Below are 23038 nucleotides of genomic sequence, written 5' to 3' on the forward strand. Positions count from 1 at the left end.
ATTTTTATCAAGTGAGCAAGAACAGACAATAAATTCCACCCAAAAAGAATGTTCTTGGTATGAGACAAATGAGAATGTTTTTCTCCAGGGTTTCTTGAATGCACAGAAACAAAGGAATATCCACATTCCTCGGTATGTAAGGTAAACATAGCTAACCGCACTGAGACTGCAAGGACAGAAGAAAGTTCACAAAGGAAAAGCCAATTTCGCCCGACGTTTCCCCTGAGTGAGTCATTCTTTTCCCGTTCAAAATGTAGCCTGTGGGCTTGGATCCGAGAAAAACCGGCCGTAAGTGCAAAACTTCAACCACGACGTCACCGCAAAAATCTACCTCTTTCTGGTGACCCACAAGAGGCGGGGGGGGGAATTGGGTCAATTGGACGCACTATAATCCTTAGCAGGCTGAATTGGTGGATTGTTTTTCTTTTTTAGTGTTGGGTTTTTCAATTGGATGTTGTCCTTGGGAATTCCTGCCACCTTTTACAATTTTCTCTCCACAGATTTCATCGGTTTTGTTAGCGTATATTTTATTGGCCATTTAGATTAACCCTTAAGTAGTTTAATACAACGAAGATTGGACAGCAGCGATCCACTTTATCGCAAGCATGGAGTTTGTATGGCAGAAACGTGCCGTGTCGACCTATCCAGTCCTTTTCTCGATCGAGATACATGTATTGGTGTATTTTTGTTGAAGTGAAGATACGCACCTTACCTTACACCCTGCCAGTCGCTCCCCCCCTCAAAAAAGGTACCTTCTCACAGCTTTGTCAGTAAATGTGACAAGAGGAGAGCATGCCATGCAGTCACCGTATCCTCCGTCACCAGGCAACACAATGAGAAGATTTCACACCACATTCACCATCTCAAAAGTCCTGAAACTCATTTTCTCTCTCGGTTTGTCCCCTAATATGACGGCAGCATTGTGTGTGCTGGCGCCGTGGTTATGTCTTAACCCATAAATCTTTGAATCCACTCCCTCCGCCGTTCATCGTCCTATTCTGCTCATCCCAGTTCCCATTCACGAATGAGATTCACATTTCGAACTGAATTCTTTTCCGAGGGATGGGAAGAGTGCATTTTGTGTATCAAAAAATACACAATTAAAAAAAAAAGTAGACGGGATGAGTGTTTGGCGGGCGTGAGAACTTTAAACAAGCCCCCGTCTTTTGGAGGAGAGACTAATTTGTTTCAAATAGAGAATGACAACAGAGGTGTGGGAGGGCACGCATTCAGCACACGACTAGGCATCCGTTAACTTAGCTGCGCAAACACTGCGCATGCGTTCGTGGTTCCCGCCGACAGGCGACGCCAGAAAATTAATCTTGCGTTTGCGCATAACTTAGATCGGGGCCCAGCCGAAGTATGCTAATTACTACAGTTGCGCCGCGGGTTTGCGTTTCCCCATTTTTAATACCCTTTCTTGTGCAACGTGCATCGTTGTTTTCTCGTTTTAATGGGTCAAAACAAGGGATTTGTTATGTACGGAAAAATCCCTGGGCATTAAAATAATGCTTGGAACCGGACGGGGCTAAGAGAGCAAGGGGGGGGTATAACAAGCAATAACAGGAAACTTTGAAAGCCAGCAATTTGACAGCAGGAAGGAGTTGAAGGAAATGGGCTCTGATCAGGTCAAAAGTTCTGCTTTAATAAGGCAGGGATGCTTGGAGACAGGAGATTAAATGTTTTAACCCTAACCCTCAAGGGTGTATGTAAAATCGTATTGAAATTGGAGGATTTGGGACTGTTATGGTTTAGATAATGGGAACCAGAAGTGGTGCGTACCAATAATCTCAACGACTGTCGAAGCGTCCAAGACGAGACCTTTTTGAGTACCATCAAAACGAGATGGTAAATTGCTGTTAACTTTGGCAGGTGTTTGGTGCACAGTGGCAGAATGCAACGAGATGGAAAATATTATAGAAAACAATACAAAATCAGTTTAAAATGTTTGCTGTGAACATAAGTGTTGAAAATGGACAATGAAAGCGCCAGACTCTGTATCACCAAAAAAAACAAAACAAAACAAAAAACAAACAAAAACTAATGTTAACGAATCTTACTAGTGTCTTCATGACTCCATTTTGTGATTAACCCATCAGACGGGACATTGTTCTTTTGCAACGAAACAATACCTGGGCTATATTTGCGTGGTTTTTAAAGCCATAGTGAACACGGGTACCCAGTCTGTAACGTATAGTGACAAAAACAGTCTGATTTCAGATAACTCCAATGCAGTAACATGTATTGCCTGCAGTGTATTAACTGGTTATAGAATTTGAATGAAATTGACATGATACATGCAGCATTAATCTTTGATAATGAATTTAACTGGGGAGATGGATCCTGCGATATCTGTTTTGCTGACTCCACGGGACAATAGGATAGCTTCAGCAATGGAGAGGATACCGTATATGCCTGTGTCGTCTCTGATCACTGATGAGTCTGTAGAAATTCGTGAGCATGCGCCTGGGTCTGAAACCTGTTTCTATACTGAATTGTGTTTTTTTTTTGTTTCCAGTCCCAGTCTGATTACCTGGGTTTTTACCCAGAAGATTCCTCTTGGGATTTCTTCCAACTCCCTTAATAAGACTTTGACTGCTTCTTATTGTCTCCTCTTTACATGTTTCTTCAGGCTTGCGGGCCAAAGTCCCTACGGCGCTTTGAGGAATCCTTGGTGTCATTACCAGAAATGATCAATGATCACAACAACCCTTTATTAACCGGCGAGGCAACTCCATGGTAACGACAGTTAGTTCTTTTCCGCATCTTTTAGGGGAGAGTTGTTGTCTTGATGGAGGGCTTACACGGAGTATAAACCGACTTGACAATGGGGAGGGGGGGACAGACAGATACACAAAAACCACACAGCGAATCAAAAAAGTACAATTATTTTGTTTTTATTCACAATTTGGACTCCAGATCTACTTAGGTGGAAATAGAAGCGAATAACTTAACAAGGAAAGTTTATTCTATATCGTGCATGTTTTCCCACTACAATATCCACATTGACATCTGGTCCGCAGATGAATTATCAGTTGCCTAGAAGCTTGAGTTATCTTTTCCCTCGCGTTTGAAGAGTGCTCGCCATTTAAACGATTCAAACGATCGTGTGAATTTGCGTTTATCAGGCAACCTAGGCACTCACTTCCTAAAGAAATGTCTACATGGGGATATAATGAAAAAAATATGATATGCATGTCTTTTTATTTAAACTGACAATGGCCTTTTCCCACTTCAAAATATAAAAACCATCGCAATTTCGTCGCCTGCACTTCCTATTCAAAAAATTAATTAAAAATCGGTGTACATTAACCTCTATATCTCCTCTAATACAATATTCGCTGGTATTTCCGATGGCGGGTTCCCTCTGTTTGTTTACAAGACAATTGTTGATAAAAAGGGACGCTCGTTGTGTGTACATTTAACAAGTCGTGGCATTTTGTTATCTTTTCTTTTCCTTTTTATAACCGTATTACCAATAATAAGCTCCCGGCGAGCGTGCGGCATCGGGGAGGCGGCGCGTTACACCAATCCAACACGCCTGACTTGGCATTTTAATTTATCCGGCCATTGATACCCGCCCTTTTTTTTTTTAATCATTGACGCACCTAGCTCGAGGAAATTAATAATTTCGCGCAGAGATTTGCGTTCGTCAAGGCACATCGGCCTACAGCGACGGTGACCACGAAGGAGACGGGACGCATTGTCTTTCCCCAGACTCTACCGGCGTCATTCTGGCGCAAAACGGAATCTGGGTAGTTGATCTCCACAAATTCCCAGTTTTAAAGCAGCAAGCGACAAGATGTGAAACTGACAGTTAACCCAAGTAAACTTGAGCGTTACCCCCCCCCCAGCTATACCCCTGAGTGTGTGTTTCGCGGGATGATGCCTTGAAGCTTGTGCACGATTTAATTGAAATTGGCAACTTACGCCGCGATATAAATCTCTCTTTTGTTCTACAAGTCATATACAATTTTATACACGAAGCCTTAAACTTCCTGAGAAGTATTACGACCTAACATTTGTTCCCCGTTCTCAAAAATTCTCCGACGTCCCATGGATTGTTGGAACTGGTAGCCGTTCGAATGACGCGCTGCCATGGGCACGCATGTCCATGAGTTCTTAACATGACAGCCTTATCAGTTGGGCAGGCACAAGTGACATTCATTATCAGTGGTGTAACGAGTGGAGGGGCGAGGTAACTTGCCCCTACCCGCGTTGGTTGCCATTGTATTCATTTCGATATAAATTTTGAAAACGCCGACATTTTCGTTACAAATTTTCATCGGAAAGAGAAATTTCTCTCTGCAGTGAAACTGAATTGTTTTTAATCGTTGAGTTTAATTGTCTGAGTCCAGTAAATACGTCCATTGCCTAACACCTCTGAAACAGCCTTAAAATGTACTCTCCAATTCTTATAAACTTGATTGAAATTGAAGATTAGTAATTCACCTCAATTTTGTTCAGTCGTTAAATCGAGAAAACGGTATCAGGAAAGCCTATAGCCTTTGCCACTGCGCATGTCTGGTACGAAAGTGTTCCATTTGTGCAGTGCAAGAGTTAAATTTGCTTGTTTGTGAAAGAAATTCTAATCGTTATATGTGCGTGTAAACGCCAAATGCGGGTCCAATTAATGTCGCCCAACAGAGATCGTCGTGATTCAGCTGATTTCAACAGATTTGCTCAAAATGGCTCAACAAATTGTCCGCACAAATCGAGATAACCTTGTCGATTTCACCCCAAAATAGAAATTCGAAAAACTCATGATTTGGGGCCAAATTATTGATTCCTTCCAGAAAATGGTTAAGATTTTACAAACGCCACTCTACCTTACTTTGAGTATTCTTTCACGGGAAACAAGAAAGGGACAGTGGTTTGCTCCCGTAGACTCAAAACCTGAATACGCCAGTGATGGATATGAAAAAAAAAAGTGGATCAAGGAATTTTTCGGTTTGAGGGCTAGACTGTTTCGCCCTCCCATCCCAGGAAATACACACCGAGAATATTTTCACGTCAATCCCCAATTAATTATTGTGTAGTTTAGAAGGCTTCAAGGCAGTTACATACTTGCTCTCTGGATTGTCTATACGATTGTCTTAAGGTCAAGGAAGATATAAATATGCCAGCAAAAATCCGTTTGAAATAAAGTTAAGAGTCGCTTTATTCATCCACTTTTTGGGAAATTTGCCAATTCATCTTTGAGCAGTTGAGCATTTTTGATTTCACTTCCAAATCTGGTATTAACCTTCACGGTCCCTACAGCCTACAGTGCCATTAGAAAAAAATTCAAGTACGTTGTGGGTTCGTTCTTAAGGTTTACTCACGTGCAAACCCGTCGATCCCCCCGAGGCTGCGAGCAAACTTGAGTCCGCTCGTGGGGCGCGTGGCGCGCGTGGCCGAAGGGAGTTGTCCGCGCGTGGCTAGAGGGCAGACCAGGGCTTTATAACCCAGGCGTTTGGAGTACCAATAGCCGGCTCCGACAAAAATCCCGGACTATTTGTCCGTACTAAAGTGGCGCACGGCTGCGCTCTGTTTAGTAAATCTTCGGAAACATGCGGGGCATGCCTGCATTTTTTTTCTTTCAAAAATGACAGACAAGGAGAGAGGTCCGGTGAGAGAGGAAGACATGGGGTTGGTACAGGCCCGTTGCTTTAATAAAAAGGACCGTATTGAAAATGTGCGATTCACACGATTTAAATTCAATTGACATGTATTAATTAGAAATGCGTCAATTTCCAGGGCCGGCCACTTGTTTGCACAGTAGGCCTATATTGAGTTAAGGCCCCAAAGAGTGCGCCAATTTGGGGGAACAGGCGTCTATGTTGCCTGACGTTGTGGTACGGTGTCCCCGGACCTTTTAACTCAAGGCCGTTTCCTGTATGCATGCAAAGTGTATCCACTGTGTACACCAGCCGCCATTTCTGCAGATGGCAAATTCACCCTTTTTCGACTTACCAAAGTTCTCGGTGTAATGAATTTCTTTCTTCGTCACAAGTGTCAGGAACTTGTGATGTTTCGTACATCATACTTGCTCCATTTGATGCGATTGCAACAAACACAACTGGGGATTTAGCTAAGAGAAAAAGAGGTTTTCCCGGGGGTCAAACATGAGCTCTTTGTTTCCATTTTCGTTCTTTGATTCCTCTTCAATACCCAGCAGGTAAACTCGTCTAGACTAAGCTGTTTGGTCAGGCGATTCAGTTGCTGTCCAGTTAAAGTATTATGTGATATAATATCCTGCTTCCTCTTTAAAGAAAACCTCATTATTCCTCCTAGGTTTGGATCGTCTTCTTTATACTCTTCAATCCTTTCTAAAATGTTTCAGTGATCATTTGCCGTCTTTAATGTTTAAATTTGATACAAATTGTTCTGTATTTGAAACAGACCAGGCATTCTGTTATCCCAAACAAACCTGCTGGTTTATGGGTATAGTTTTAACCTGTGATTGAATAATTTGGTTCCAAAGAGCACTGATTTCGCCTCGCAAGGTCGATTTCTCTTTCTCTCTCACACACACACACACACACAAATCAAAAGTGAATCAAAATCTACAAACTTTGCTATGCATTCTATTTTATTTAATTACTTTAATTAACTTTATGCAGTAAAATCAACAGCGGGTTAATCGCCACTTTAAGGAACCATATTCACTTCACGGATCAAGATTGTTCATTTCAGTTGGAGTTACCGTGTGGGGGGGTCTAATTCTATTCTCCTATCATGGCATATTTGACACGTCCATGACCAACGTTGTAGACGGGACAATGATTGCCAGACCAGTCAAAAGTCTAGTCCGAAGCCCAATCATAAAAACCAGTCAAAAGCAACAGGGTAAGCAGTGACGAAGGAATGCTTCTGTGGTTCGAAAACACACGGATTGTTGTTTGAATTTAGACAGAAGGTCTTGTGTTGTCCTTGTGATGGTGTTGTGGAGTCTTGTGATGGTCCTGAGAGGTCTTGACAACAACCAACACTGCCTTGATCCACATCAGGATGGCATATTACATACGTCAAGCCGATTCGAGTCAAAGTGCACCCGCATATTCGAACTCTGGCAGTCCCTGGTTTGCGTGCGCAGCAACAATGGCCTCCCTGGGGTTTGGCGGAAATACGCGGCATGCGCTCCGACATTCTTTACTTTTTTCCAAGCCAGCATGGGAGCTTTATTAATTTCCTATTCCATTATCATCGAGCCTCGAGGTTCGGACAACAATACAAAAAAAAAAGTATCGCCGCAGAATGAATAGACCGATGTCGCAGCTTTGTCGAGACTCGGCTGAGCGAAACAGAGAGATGTTTTCGACGTACAGTTCTGGGATATATTTTGCAGGGGGTAAAATGCACTTTAATTGGGCCATATCTGGTTTCGGCTGGAGAGGGCAGATCTGGGGAGTCGGGAATGGCAATTTCATTGGCAAGCCCCCGTAGGATTTGGAGTGACCAATGGACTCAGGATCCCTACAGACCGCTCGGCTGCTTATGGCCAGAAGGGCAAACTCTCCGCTAAATAAATATATTTGGGTTGACCAACGACCGAAGGTCTACACGGCCAATTTCTGTCCCCTCCGTTTACACCCCCCTGTGTACAGAAGGCGCGTGGCCCTCTTAAGCAGTTTGACCACGGATGGGCCATTATCAACAACAACAAAGTAAGTTCATATCCCATCCTTGGTCCCAAAAGCCACCCCAAATGACCTCAATCCCTTTGGGTAAATTTCTCCAAATCCCCCTCCTCTTTTGGATATAAACAGAAAACGCACCAAAGAAATTGTTTTGGATGAATTTTTCACTTTGCAAAAATGTACACCCCGAAATTAATGCACATGCAAAACTCTAAACCCACCTTGGTTAATCGCCAGTATTTTCCGATTAAAGATCAAACATAGGTCGGGGCTTATGTAAATTCCAAATGTTAAAAACTCACTCCATTCGGGTGAAATCCACTCCTTGAGATTGAAAATTGGACAACACTAATTTGATGCATCTGCACTCAATCGAAAAGATCGAGATTTCATGAAATTTTCACTGGATGTATTTTTGTTTTTCAAACCATTTCATTTACAGTGATTTTCACTCTTGTCTAGTCCCTAAATTAACACTACCAAAATTAACAAGAAAGGATTGGGACAGTGTCACCAATCACAGAGATAACCAGCTGCTCTCGATCGGCATGTTTCCCATACCAATCAGTTTACAGGTGAAATTGCCTCCAAAATGCCTCGAGAAGAGGGCGCTTTCTTAGCGCTGATGGAGACAGAAAAGATGTACCGTAGCTCCTGTTTATTTCATGCAGACTGTTCAACCAGTTATTATTTAAATTAAATTAAAACATAGGAAAAAAAAACGTTTGTCTCGGCAGTTGCCTTGGAAAAAGTCAAACCATTACAGAATAAATATTCACATCTCATCGCCAATTGATTTTTTTTGCACCGATTACATTTTGTCCCCAGTCTGGTTTCCTGACTTGAAATTTTTACGCAATGGAGCTTAGGGAGCCGCTGGAATGACCTCTGAAAGAGTCAATTTAGTTTTGTTCACATTCGAAAATATTCGCTGATGTTTACTTCAGTGTTCGGAAGAGAAGATTTTTCATTATTATTCTTATTCAGTACTGCCACTTTCGAATTCAGAAGGACCTATATGGAAACGCCTTTGTTTATTTAAACACCACCTCCAACCACTGTACTCCTTAAAGCCCATGCGCTGCAAAAATGTGGTGTGAATATAAAACTACGGGTGTTTCCAGAGGACTAAACCCATTCCAGTGTAGTTCCCTGGTAACACCTATGGTGTTAAATTAACATCGTGACATCGTTGTAGTTGTACTCCAAGTTAGTGTGCAACTGGTCGTCTTGACGATTTTTAAGTTTTTGATGGCCTGCGCTATTCTTTAATGTGCTTGTGTATTTCTGGTTTTAAAAACCAAGATTTGTTTTCAATAGCCAGGTTTCATTCAAAAGATTAAGTAGTGCATTATGTAACCAAACATGGCAAACATCAATGTGAACTTAAAGGGAAAGGATTATTTCGTTAAAGGAAATGTGTCAGCGGGTGCCGATATTACCGGAAGCAAAACATGAATTTATGCATTGGCACTCGGGACTGTCAACTCGGTGCAGCGATGCAGACAAGTGGACGGATCGTCGCTTGCCAAATTTGTCATCTTTTTTCCTCCTTTCTTCTATTTGGCGCGGGAAATTAGCGCGCCAAGCACAATACGAAATCGTCTGTTTGTCAAGTGGCGCTCCACGCAACACGCTGTCCCCGACGCTTTTCCCCCGTGCGTGCACCAGAATGGTGCGCCAGCAGCGAAAGTTGGCTTTTATCCGTGTCCTTATTCATACGTCTGCTCCGCGCGGCCGCACCGCCCTCCCATTGTGATTCGCGGATTGTTGCCAGGGATAGAACATGTGACCACACGTGGCCCCTGACAATGGGTGGGCAGACAATGTGATGGGCTGTGCATATCAGATGATGCCACATTATTAGATAGAAAGAATTGAAAAGCGAGCGGTATAGATCTAGACAGCTTATCTGTGCGAGGGGTTTTCATCCTCTCAATTTATATTTCTCTCAATAATGAAGATCAAGTCTGCATCGTGAAGTTCTCACAGAACTCAAGGGTGGGTCGAGGACGAAGTGATCTGTTTTTCTCAGGCTGGAGCGTAGACAATTCGCATTTCCCGATCAAGCCACATCACTCATTGATTTTTTCCCCGTCGTCTAGACGAGCCCGTTCCGCGTACGGCCTCCAGGGAATGGATCGAACGATGCTGTCACGCACAGATACCCGTGAGAACATGCGAGAAGGGGAAAATGATAGATTTTTTTTTAACGTGAACCCGGTCGAGAAAATGGGGTCAAACAGGAGACAGGGCCCAGTGAGGTGGGCTGAAGCGGGGGGGGGGGTATTTGGGAAGGGTGACATGGCACTTTCAATGTTTTGGCAACACGTGGACAAATCGAACGTTCTATATCCACGGACTCGCAGTGCGTAGGTGGGCATTGGTTGGGCGCGAGTTTCCGAGAGAAACTTGGGAAATTCTTTGGAGGTCGGCAAACTATTTTTTCAAGAAATACCACATTCGTTGTGTATTTCGTGCAATTCCAAGACTGACACTTTAGAAATCACAGTGTGCAAAGCAGAAGTTGAAATTTGACTTAAGTTGGACTTGGCACCGTAAAATGCACCGAAATAGATTATTCATCAAACAGGAAAATGACAAAATTAAAACAGCCAAAGCAATAAGTTGGCTAAATCACTTGACATGCCTAACCTGTAGCGGTTAGGAGTGTACGTGTCGCCCAGACTCCCAGGCAAGCATGGAACATAACGAAAATGCTGGTGCCTTGATTACGAAACATTCTTGAATTTAAGAGAAGCAGGAACACGAGTTTACACAACAGTCCCTGTTAAACAACGCACAGAAATCCCTCGCTTCTCACGTCTAATGATCCCATCTCGAAATCAAGTAGGTGACTGCTATTGACTGCAGTCTCTGAGGGTTCCCGCCCACACGCAAGGGTACGGGTATGCAGGCTTCGTCAAAGCGTGTCTCGATATGGGGTCAATGGGTACCACCCCCCACACGTCCAATCCCTATACACACTCTAGACTATTGTTACCTAACACATTCCCCCTAGAAGTCTGTAAAGAATTCCTGAGATTCCGATCAAACAATGACCAGAACAAAGGCGGGGGGGGATTCTCTCCGCCCCATATCTTGCATCATATGGGATTGTGTACCCGTCGTTTTTATGACTAAGCCCTATCTTACATTTTGGCAAAAGCGTAATTCAAGGGCAGACCCAAAACCACGGGAGAGCAAAAACATTTTCGAGGGGAAAAATTTGGGAATTTATGCAGAGAACTTTCTGTGGCCTTTGTGAGGGCTGAGGCTAAATTGGGAAGCTTTTACGCATTTGGAAAGAAAGGGAAATGAAGGAAATTCCCAATTTCATTATTAGTCCAAATAAAAAAAAACATATCACCCTGGAGGAGGGAGGGGCATGGTTGATCTGCCCATGTTGTCATAAAAAAAGAAACTACAGCGCAAACGCATCTCCGCCGTCTATTTAAAACACACCTTGCTCTCGGATTCAGCGCCCGCGCAAGATTTTGAACTGGAGATTGGGGCTGGATGGCACAAATCGCGCTCAGTAAACCACCCGTGTGCAGAGAGCAACTGAGGTCTTCACAGAGCAACGGACGACTCTCAGACTATACACTCCAGCCCTTGGCTGATTTCCATCGACGAAACAGAAGGATTTTTACAAGAGGAGAGTAAGCCTATGCACAGGGCATAATATTCCACGATTTTGTTTTCCACAAAGGATAGGAACTCGCAAATGATTCTATCGAGCTGATATCTCGATAGTCACATTAAAAGTCACCTGAGCGACAAAAGAAATTTTTGTAAGGGTTGCGACTTTTTTTTACCAAAATTTAACTGTTTTATTCACTGCGTAACAAAAATATCTATTTACTCACTGTCCAAATCTAAACTAAACTTCTCAGAGAAGTCATAAAACTTGCGTCCTCTAATCCTAGAATCCTTAGTCAAGCAATCACTGACACGATACAAAATTGAAATAAAAGACCGATCTCAGGTACAATTCGGAAATTTACAGATAAATTCTGATATACAAACAATTCTCTGATTTAAATCTACAAAGTTGACCATTTTAAGCATTTACAAACCATTACTAAGCATCGTTTTAAAAAGCACAGGAAGTGAAACTCTCTATTTGTCATACTTTTTTTTAATTTGTGCATAGAAATAACCATTTAGTGAGCATTGGTTTGTCACTTCGTATTAATTTTGCCAGCAAAATATACATGTATTAATTTTTCAAAACATAAATTTTTTTAAAAAAAATCCGAAACTTTCTGACAACTTCCAGTGTCAATGGACGGGAAAATAACGGGTGTTTGATGCAAAAGAGGACGGAGGAATAACAGATGTTTGTTTTTCAGCCAAGTGAGAGAATTTAATTCAACAGACGGAGTCGGTTTTAAGTCTTTACTCGTGTCGGCAACCGTTCCGGGCAATGCTTACATCAGATGGCCACAACAGTACGAGGAAAGCCATGCCCGGCACGAATGGAGGCCACGACCAAATAAGCCGTGTTGTACTATGTGTTATTTATTTTTGGAATTTGTTCTCAGGCCGGTTAAAAAGCGAAGCGTGGCCCCGAGCATTGAATACTTAATTTATCATACTTACAAAATATTTCAAAGTTTGGACGGATTTTACTTTATTTGTTCATTTCGGAAAACACGGAGACGGAATGAAAAAAAGGTGCGTTTTATAAAAAATAATCACGTACAACTTGACCGGTTCTATTCATTCTTGACAATAAGAAACATTCACAAAATATTACACAATTTTGCATAAGCTCTTGAAATATTTGAATGACTACTGCTAGACCTTCAGGCAAGTGTTTAACACGTGGAATGTAACTTGAAGTGAGTAGGTGCTGGCAAACTATTCGTAGCTCAACATGAAACCCACAACCACAAATCTAGCACTGTCTTATCCTTAGCAAATCTGATTCACATGAGAGAGAAATTTATAATGAATGTAATTTTTTGATAAGGCAATCTGGCTACCTTTACAAAGTGCACATGATTGTGAAAGCACAACATAAAATTTTAAAATCCAGAAAGTCATAAAATGTGATATTTATAAGCTTTAAAACCACTGGTGCCGCTTCAAACAATGTCTTAAAAAAATAAACTGCCAATTAGCATAAACAATTTCGGAAAAGACTGAAGAACCAAACCACACTGTTCCCATTCAGAATACTGAGACACTTCAAAATTTCAAATCATGAGACACAAAAATGCACACAGGCTTACATATATTAATGGAAGGAACCCTTAATTCAGAATACCTCAATCCACAACCAAATAGACATAAATATTCAACTATTATTTAAACAGCTGCTCTAATGGAGATCAATCAACAAATGAACTTCAACGATAAGACATTTTTCATACAAGAAAATGTTTGGATACTCTAAAAAATTCAAATGACAAGTGAAATCCTACTTCAGTCTTTGAAAACTATTTTGACAAATAACGTCTCTTGTTACAAAACCTAACGCAAACATTCATCACTGCACAGGGTTATCTAGGCCAGGCACTTGACCAAACAAGGTTTTAAGCCAGACACTCAAGTCAAAGGGTCAAATGCATTTAATTCATACAATTTCAATGTCAACAATGTCAAGTAACTGTTTGTTTTTGATGGTGATGTCAATGTCGGTGGTTAGGCTTGGGAAGGAGTGTTGTGAGGTCGTGCACAATTAAAGGTCAGAGGTCACACAAGGTCAAAGGTCAAATCAAGTTACTTAGCAGCAGCTCGCTCCTTCACCTTCTGGGCCACCTCTTCCTCCACCTGTGCTATCTTCTTCACCAGGTTCTCTGTCTTCGTTTCCAGTGCGCTCAGCTGAGACTTCAGGATGACAGCGCCGTCCCCAACAGCCCCGCCCTCCCCGGGCGTGGCCAGCCCCTCCTGGAGGGCCTGCCGGTCGGCCAGGGCCTGGCCCAGTTGGGCATTCAGGCCGTCCAGCTGGCCCTGCAGGGCACCGATCTGGGCGGACAAGAAGTCCCGCTGGTTCTTCAGGACAGGTTGGGATGAAACTCTGGGTGCGGCCATTCTGTGGTTGTCATGAAAACAGAGGGGGGTGCGATTTGAAACTTTGCATGGTGGACTAGTTTAAACGAACCTTGGCTGCAAACATGCTTTGAAAGATCATTGGGGGGGGCAGAGGTGGTTAGAGTGTATACACCACTCGCCTCTCACCACTGTGGCCCAGGTTCGATTCCCCGCCTGCACCATAATGTGAGCAGCTTGGTTCCTTAATTCTCCCTCTGCAGCACAAGTTTTTCCACAGGTTCCTCAGTTTTCCTCATAGAAAAACACTTATGATCTTTGGCCATACTCTGAGCATAGACAAGGCTTGCCTGGCAGTCTGTCAATTCAGACACACTGTATCTGCAATGAATTCAACGTAATCCAGCCTTGTGGCTTAAAGGCTGATTGGCCCACAATCAAGTAAAACAAGTAAGTACAACTGTGATCCTGTGCAGGACTATTGAGCCCAACCCAACCATGACTTGTACGAAACAAAGGATCCCATATGAAAAACAATGAAGCCATGGGATGGTTTGCTTGTACTCTGTGGACAGATCTTGCTTCTGCGCCGAACAAGGTCGGTACCAAACAGATGCATTTTATAAGAACATAAGGATGAGGTTAAGACAGTGCTTGATGGAAAGCACCCTTTGCTAAGAGATCGGCAGAAGTGGTTTGGACAATTTTTTCAGAAGACTAAGATCATGGCTTCGATAAAAGTGCAGAGACAATGTGTTTCTGGCATGAACAAAGTTAAAATGTGGCTTTTGAAAGAGAGTAATGCGGCTTCAATAAAAATGCAGGAAGAATGCGGCTTGGACGAGGATAGAGTCAAACTGTGGCTTTAGAGAAACACAACAAAAAACTTGAGGTGGAATGAGGCTTACTCTGGCTTGTCCTGGGAAGGTGGCAGGCCTCTGAGCTCCCTCAGCCTGGAGGTGACGAAATCCTTGATGGAGGTGGTGCCCCCGCGGCCCTGCAGGAATTCGCGCAAGCGGGAATCGTCACTCTTGCCCTGCGTGCTTTCCAAGCGCTCTTTGATAGCCTGAAGGGGAAAAACGCATTTGTGAAATTTCTCGATGCAACCCCCCTCACAAAACACACAGTACAGAAATACCAACACATTGTTTCAAAACGCCCCTTGCAAAACAGCCGGTACGGGAATAGCCCAACTTTGTTTCAAAACGCCCCTTACAAAACAGCCGGTACGGGAATAGCCCAACTTTGAAAAAAGGACTATCATCTGTGATTTCTATCACAATCTTTGTTATTCTACTGGTAGAATACCTAGAAAAGTGGCTAGAACAATGGGTAAAGTCAGCTTTTGGTGTCAGGGGGGCAAACTCGAAACTGAAATCGGCTTTGGCTTGGGACTCATTCAACATGATGTGTGGGTGGAGAAACAAATTTCAAAGGCCTTACTCCCAGTCCTGACACTCTTACTTTTAATTCATGGTGTTGTTTTCTCAGGGTTCTGTGGTAATATTTAATAAATAAATATATCGATTACCTTGTCTCCTAAGAAGTATTCTTTGTAAAAAAAGTAATAGAACTTTATTGAGCAAAATCTCTCCGCTGGTAAGGGAAGAACTGAAAAAATGCAGACAACCTAGACGGTTGGCCACAAGTTTACATTTCTAAAATAATATTTAAATATAAATTATTCACTCCTATAAAAATGATGCCTTTTCACTTTACATAAGACCCCAAGCCCTCCCTCCCATATGTCCCTGTCAGTGGTCACAGCTCTGCACACCGAGTCCTGTGCAGTGCGGTCAATGGGTCCTACTTAACAGCCTCTGATATGTCATACCACACCGTACCTCTTTATCAAAGTCTTGTTCCACTGGCGCCCGGACCTTGACGTTCACCAGCTCACCCACCACGCCAGCCTTGTCGCTGTCCGTCTTGCTGTACTTGAAGGCGTGCTCCAGGGCAGTTTTGCCAAGAGCGGGTGACCCACCAATCAGCGCTCCAGTCACAGGCGAGGTTCGAGAGCGGGCAAAGAACATGTCCTGGCAGATGACCTTTATGGCCTGAGAAAATTCCACACAAACAGAAGGTAAAAAACAATTTTTCCATATTTTCTTAACTAGTGCAAACAGCAGATTAAAGTTAACCAAAAGCAAGTTGTATCAAGATCGCTGGTGCACCTGCGCTTAGCTTGTGACAAAAGTGCCAACAGATCAATATTGAAGTGAAGGCATTTCAGTCCTATACTACCGTCAAACATCAACTAGAAAGTTCACTGGTTCCCAAAGATGAACCATTCTGTGACTCGATGAGCTCCTGAGATCACTTCAGCATGAACGCTTCATCAGTTCCTTCTTTTGCAACGTATTTGTCGCCCACAATCAGAGGCCACCACCTTACTGCTCTGTTGACATACTCACAAAAAAGGTCGAAGATCCCTCTATAGAGCGATGGGGTGTGGTGACTGTCTAAACAGTCATGGTCTCCCCAAAGTTTGAGAATACACTGTGCACTAAGTGTGAGTGTGCGCAGCATGGATTGCGTTACAGATTCCCATTGTTCAAGTCGCTCTGACACTTTGCCATTTTTCTTTGATTGGACGGATTGATTGGACGGATTTCTAAATATCATTCAATTAATATTAAGTGGTTATATAACAATAAATTGCCATGATGAATAGTAGGTGCAGGCAGTAAGCAAAAGAGTATTCTTGGCCATGGTGCCTAAAATAAGTTATGTTAACTATTCGATTAAAACAGCAAAGGGAAAGAATGCACAAATAATATATTAATTAAACTAGCTTAAATTAAAAGTAACTTCTAACTTAATTATAAATTAAAGACTAAATTTTTTGTTGACAGAAATCTTCACAATAACAACAGAGCAAAAACCTATTGAGTACCTTGTAGAATTCCCTCAAGAAGTGAGGGTTGGTGTCATCCGTCAGATCACCAATCTTGATGTGGGCCAGGCAGTGGGCAATCAGCATGATAAACTCCCCAACTGACTCCAGCCGCTCCCGCCGGACAAACAGGATGTTGGCAGCCCGCTGGTAGAAGAAGGAGCGGCGGTACATGTTGCGGTGGTAGTCGTTGTGGGGCAGTGACGAGGCCAGGAGGAGGGTGACGCCGGGCGTGGCGTTGGTCCGCTGCAGGAGGCGAATGACGAAGACGCCGAAGCGGTAGACCACGAACTGGCTGGGGGTGATGCTGTTGATGTCCAGGGGGTCGATGTCCTGCGACAGGAACCACTGGGCGTCCTTGACGTCGATGAAGGCGTCTGAGACGGCACCTGGAGGTTGGACACAACAAAAGAGAAATTCAAAAAAAGGTTGAACCAATGTCCATGGGGCTATCGGAAGGAAGATTGGAGACTAAATAAGTAGAGGCATGTGGCCTACTCGTTATGGTCTGTGACTCATGAATGACTGTGACTTTTGAGTTACGTTCTAATACTCCCAGTGGGTGCTCTCTAACCTGGAGGATAAATGGGTACCCAGTGCAGTGGTCGAGACCTCTAAGACCTTCACAAGACCACACAAGACCATTACAAGACCTCCAGTCTGAATTCAAGTCACAAGCTACTCAAATGAGCTGCAACAAAAGCATTCCTTTGTCACTGTTTACAATGTTACTTGTGACTGGATATGTGTCTGGTCTTGTGATGGTCTCGCTTACAACACTGATGGGTACCTGTGAGGAAGAGATAGCTGTTGATTTATGCTGGAAAATGGCAGCATCACGCTGTATACTCCCCCATAAAATTGATTCAGGTTTGAGAAAGTTTATGATTCTGGTGAGTGGGGATAAAAATGATGTCAAGATACTTTGATTGGGTTTCCGGATAAATAAGCATTTTCTATTATCTAGGCGAACAATTCAGTACTGCAATCCAATGACCACAGGTCATCGCATGTCAGTCATCAACTACATGTTATAATTTCTCAAGCCACAAGCTACTCAAATTTATCAGTTAAAGTCATTCCTTTGCTTAACTTAATTGTTACAGATTACCGAAGTGTGACGTCACTGTGAACCAGAAAGTGTAGTGCAAGCTAATGGGGTTTATGCGCTGGTTCACGCGCTCATGCCTTTTACACACTAATTGTACGAGTGACGTATTCACTTCAGTACTCTATTTCGATATTGGCAACCTGTCTTGTAACCAGACTTGTGACATGACTAACGATTTTGATTAACGAACTAACGATTTTTGAGTTTAATCAACGTTTTAAGTTAACATGTTCAATATTATAAGTCGGCTGTTTATTACACCGTTCATTTTTATTTTCATTTCATTTCTGCACTTTTTATATAAATATTTTGTTTGCTCCAAAAAGCGTTAATTATTTCTTAAGAGGTGAATATTGAAGGACCTGACCTTTGACCCCGGGTCTCTTGAGGGCATCGGTGCTGTTGACAATCTCCTCAATCTCTTGCAGGTCCCGGTAGAGCGGGGAGGCGAGCAGGGCATCGTAGATGGACTCGTCCACACCGGGGGGCAGTTTGGACCTTTCCATGGCCTCCTGCTCGCGCTGGGCCCAGTCGCTGGGAGCGTCCGGTGCCGTGGTGGAGTTGATGGTCTGGTTCAGATCCGAGGCACCTGCCCAGGGAAAAGTGTCCGGACTATGTTTAAAAAGTCTTGTTACGTTTGCGTCACGTAGTCTGTCTATTCAATTTGCTGATCAGATAACAACTTACTTTTCTCCTTGTGGAGGTACATGTAAGTCAATATGACTTTTTTTATACTAAAGCATACTTTAAGAAATTTGTTTTGGGTAATTTTGAACAGCGATCGTGCGCGTATATGAAATTGTGAGACTCGGACAGTATTCAGGTGGTCCTCGTTTAGAAGGCAATTGACCTTAAAATACGACAATGTCCCAATATGTTAACATGTTCACTCTGCAATGGGGGTTTGATGGATTTTATCCACCTTCTCCAATCTGGAAACTATTCATGTGGTCCTCAGTTTCAAAGATGGTGTTCAGCAAGTCCTCAGTTAGCAAGCACTGTACAAGTCCTCAGTTAGCAAGCATTGTACCATGGTACCTACCCTGCCTCTGGATGGTATTCAGCAAGTCCTGGGTGCGTCTCTCATCCACCTCGGCCTGGCCACTCATCTCACCCTTGATTCGCTCTGTCTCCTGCTCCTTCTTCTTCTTCCTCCGGGCCTCCAGTCGGGCCCGAGTTTTCTCCTGGTTCCTCTCCTGCTCTAGCCGCTGGGACTCCTCAAAGCGCTTCATGTTCTCCCGGTGCTCCGCCATCAGTTTCTGTGGAGAAGGTGTTATGAAGGCAACGAATTAACACGATTTATTTACATTCAAATGTGCTGTACAAAGTAGAAATAAAACCTACGGTGCAATGTGGTTGAGCTGAAGGTATGTGAAGGCAGCTCGGGCAGTGGCGAAATGACTCATATCTTCCCACACAGCACGGCCAGGGATTGTAAATGTTAATGTTTTCAGAGGCAGGAGAATAATGAGGAAAACATCTCGTGGCATAGGAGACAACCAACAACAAACTTTCCTCACATAATTATAGCTAGGGCCAGGAATCAAACCCATCACCAAAGTAGTAAAGAGATGAGTGCTTTACTCACGGGCCAATCGGGCCACTAACACTCCAGGTTATACATCTTCATATCACATCTTCAAATCAAGGAAAACCTGGAATGCACTTTCAACGAAATGATGTACCAACACAGAGGCCATACTAACACTGATGAGACAATAATTCAGAGAAATCCACAGAAATGACATGGACTACAGACAGCCCAATCCACACGTCAACCCAGTCGAGGATCTGCACCTACAGGTATAGAGGATCCGCATCTACAGGTATGGAGGATCTGCACCTACAGGTATGGAAGATCCACACCTACAGGTATGGAGGCTGCCAAAAGCACTACTGCCCAGTATTGACTCTCTCAAATAATGAGACAAGAGACAACAGGATGCTGCGGCATTTTCAACCACTGAAAATATGCAAGAAATTAGGCTCTCGGTGTACATAATATAAGAACTGCATTTTTCTCTTCAAAGATATTTTCTAACACTCTTTTATATTAACAATTCATATCTCCACAACACAAAATTCCACAAGTCAGGATGGGATAAAATTCTCTACGTCTTTAAAGAGCAATTGTATCTCCCTCAAGCTCACAATTTTTCTAGGATATGGCATGTGAGACAATGCCATAAGAAAAAGCAAGACTGAATATTTAACTAAATGCCACACCAACACACTGCCCTGCAGTTGAGTCCTTTCACGTGTCCCTTCACAAGTCCAATCAAAAGTCTCCAAACAAGATCAGTCATTTAAACTGGGTGAACACAGGACAGAGGACTGCTTATGTAAGAGTTCACCGAACAGCATGTGTAGTGGAGGGGGGCAGTCAGTCTGATCAGGCACAGAGTTTCACTGACCACAGTGGATTATCACCAGATATTTCTATCGCTAATATCGGGGAGGGGGGGACAGGCCTCGAGCAGGATTGCCCCCCCTCGGCCCCCTTCGTTACTCGGCTGAGCTTGTGACTTGGCTGCCAAGTGGATTATTTGTGATGGACATCTGTGAGATTTTATGACAACACTGCCCTCTACCGCGTATGCACAGAGCCGTCCACTCCTCATACCTCTTGGGCTTCCTTGTTGCCCTGCAGCTGCTGCAGCTCCAGCTGCAGCCGTCTCTCTTTCTCCTCCTTCTGCTCCTCCAGGGTCTTCTGCCGTTGCCCGTCGCGCTCTCGCTGTCGCTGCTCGTCACGCACCCGGTCCATCTCCAGCTCTGACTCCAAAGTCCTGAAATGAAGAGAAAAAGTTTGAAATCTTGTGGAGCTATGAGAAGGATTGGGGTGGCGTGTGAACACGGGCACAATCTGGGGTGAACCCACCTTATATCGAAATGACTCCCAAGTGACCTTAGGGTCAAGTCTGTCATCATGTACACAAAGAACAAGTTATTGATTTGTGAACTACAACCATCCCTCCAGTGCTGATCTCACATCCCAACATCCCATCTTGCCCGATCTTCAAGCTACCAGGATTAGAGATCTTTATCACAATAGCATCATGCTTGCATGCAGGTGGTGCGCACCTGTTCAACACTGCTATTCAATAAACAGCGCATCGCAATTTGCCTGGTCAAGTTCAAGAGAGTGAAGGTAACTGTGGTGCTAACACAGCATTGGCATCTACTTGGATTAGTTGAGAGACTAAGTAACCTTATGCTGCCGAATATGACAAATTCCCGGGGGATTTTCAAGATTTTCCAATTTCAAAATTCTTTAAAAATTCATAACTTCATTTACGGGATGTTTACACCCACACGAATGACTGTCTGGCAGCTACTCTAATCTCACAGGCAATATCTATTGACGCCCGAGTATTTTAGCCAGGCCTGCCGCCTTGTACAGAAAGCCCAGATTGTGCCAATGGAAAAATGTTGGCAATTCTCAGCAGCTTGGTCTTTTGGTCCGCGTACGGTCTTTTGCTACAAGGCCCAGCTCCTTTGTCCAATTTCGGGCACCCCAGCGCTGCACATAAACCTACAGTCTCCGGTACAGGGGAACCCTGGCATGAAGTGATTATCTACTAGTCTCTGCCTTGAGAAAACAGAGTGTCCTTTTGCACATGCTTAGGCAAAAATGGCCCCCCCCCATATACTACAACACAGATGTGGTACTTGACAATTTCTAACAACAAATGGTTTCCAGCATGACATCTACCAACTGCACAACTCAAGCTTAAGGAGAGGGTGTAGGGTGTACAGAAAGTGGACTATCTTACGCCATCTCTTTCTCCATCTTGCGCCGCCTCTCCTCGTCCCGCTTCCTCTTCTCCGCCTTGACGCGCTCGATCTCCGTGGTCACCTGGCTCATCTTCTGCTCGCGGAACTTCTGGGCATCCCGGGCTGCCTTCTCGGCTGCATCCGTGTACTGGTGAACCAGGGCCTGGAAAGGTTTCAAACAAATGAAGTTGAGTTAGCATTTAGATAACACCCTGTCAGAGCACAGATTTCTGGCTTTCTTGCCCTGGGGCTAATGTCGTGTCACTGCTTTGCAAAGAAAATGTCCTTTGCACTGTATTTAGCACCCCGAAGCTCTTGAAACACCGTAGGCATATCAAAAAACAAAAACCTATAGATTCACCAACACACAAAAAGCTTGAGCTAGTTCGCAGCTTCAATCAGCTCTTCAGTCTGAACGATTAGTTTATTTCCCTTAAACCAGGGAAAGTAGCTTTAACCACTTCACAATCCGCATTGCATCTCCTATGTTACATTTCTGAGACCATTTATAGCTTCTCTATTATGATTATTATTCAGTTTGCCATCAACCCAACATACTTGTGCATGAAATCGAAGCCTTATGGCTGGCCTTGCATGATCCAGCTTGACGTTCTAGTCCCCTAGTGGCTGTGACAAGCTACCTGCCTCCCAACTCCTATCTTTCCCGCTCGCTGATTCACCACGTCCAAGGCTCTACTCACCTCTTCAGGGGAAAGGTCCCTCATGGCCTCGGCCAGCTCCTTGAGCTGTCTCTCCCTCATGGCCAGCCTGGCGTGGGCCTGCTTGACCTCTGTCTCCGGGAGGCAATCTTTGGCAGCCTGCTCCGTCCGCTGGGCCGTAACGTTGTCATACTCCTCCAGTTGTTTCTGCAGAGGGATCGATTTTTGTGTCATGCATTTCAACACACTTTGCGTTTTGCAGGATATAGCTGGATATGTTCCACAATCACATATTCTACTGTCAGTCACAAAAATTTAATGCGCAGTGCAACTCTTGGCAAGCTGATTATATCCAAATACTATGAATATAGCTATAAGCCTTTCTCCAGGGACTTATATAAGAGCAGACAATTTCCCTGAATTATCAATTCAAAGTACAAGTCTGAGCGAAGACCCTATATGTAGGAGATGTTGTGCCATGAATGCTAGCTGAATATATCAAAAGCTGAATAACTGGAATTTTTGTTTGAACCCCAACATGGAAATGCCACAGCGCCCTCACTATTGGCCATATGGCCAGTAGGTCCTCTTCACTACCTGGTGCTGTTGCTGTAGTTTCTCTTTCCTCTCAGTCAGGTTGGCAGCCGACAGGGAGCCGGAGTTTGCCACCAGTTCCAGGAATTCCTTCTGCTGGGCATCGATCAGTGAGTCTCGCTCCTGCTGGCAGATTTCAGCCATCTTGGAACGGGCGTTGACAACGGCCGCCTCCTTCTCCCGGTCCATTTGCTCCTCCTGGGACACAGAACAGAAGGTTTTCACCAAATATAATTCAATCAATTTCTGTAAAGACAACGGTGTTAGCACTTAAACTTGAAGCCAAAGTCACTCCGGATGGTGAATCTGGTGCTTAACAAACTGAACTATCCAGCCCTAGGGGCTGTAAACAATTTACCCCTTTCCTTGTGAAAGTGTGAAT

At 43.7% G+C, this 23038-nt stretch overlaps 1 protein-coding gene across 1 annotated transcript in view; it reads right to left on the reverse strand.

The window, feature by feature from the left end:
* Window positions 1-11430: 11430 nt before the first annotated feature.
* The window catches only part of LOC110983879 (uncharacterized), an 85749-nt gene continuing 74141 nt past the window's right edge, over window positions 11431-23038 (reverse strand). Inside the window, exons 83-92 of the mRNA XM_087142481.1 lie at window positions 22660-22854; window positions 22105-22269; window positions 21403-21566; window positions 20253-20415; window positions 18672-18888; window positions 17997-18218; window positions 16519-16907; window positions 15467-15679; window positions 14531-14688; window positions 11431-13665 (exon numbers count right to left, since the gene is read on the reverse strand). Coding sequence (XP_086998607.1) covers window positions 13353-13665; window positions 14531-14688; window positions 15467-15679; window positions 16519-16907; window positions 17997-18218; window positions 18672-18888; window positions 20253-20415; window positions 21403-21566; window positions 22105-22269; window positions 22660-22854 — 2199 coding nt within the window. The 3' untranslated portion in view covers window positions 11431-13352. The remainder of the gene's footprint in view (window positions 13666-14530; window positions 14689-15466; window positions 15680-16518; window positions 16908-17996; window positions 18219-18671; window positions 18889-20252; window positions 20416-21402; window positions 21567-22104; window positions 22270-22659; window positions 22855-23038) is intronic.

This window comes from Acanthaster planci, linkage group LG10 (genome assembly GCF_054643075.1).
Source record: "Acanthaster planci isolate LZ-2023a linkage group LG10, COTS_SCS, whole genome shotgun sequence".
Lineage (NCBI taxonomy): Eukaryota > Metazoa > Echinodermata > Asteroidea > Valvatida > Acanthasteridae > Acanthaster > Acanthaster planci.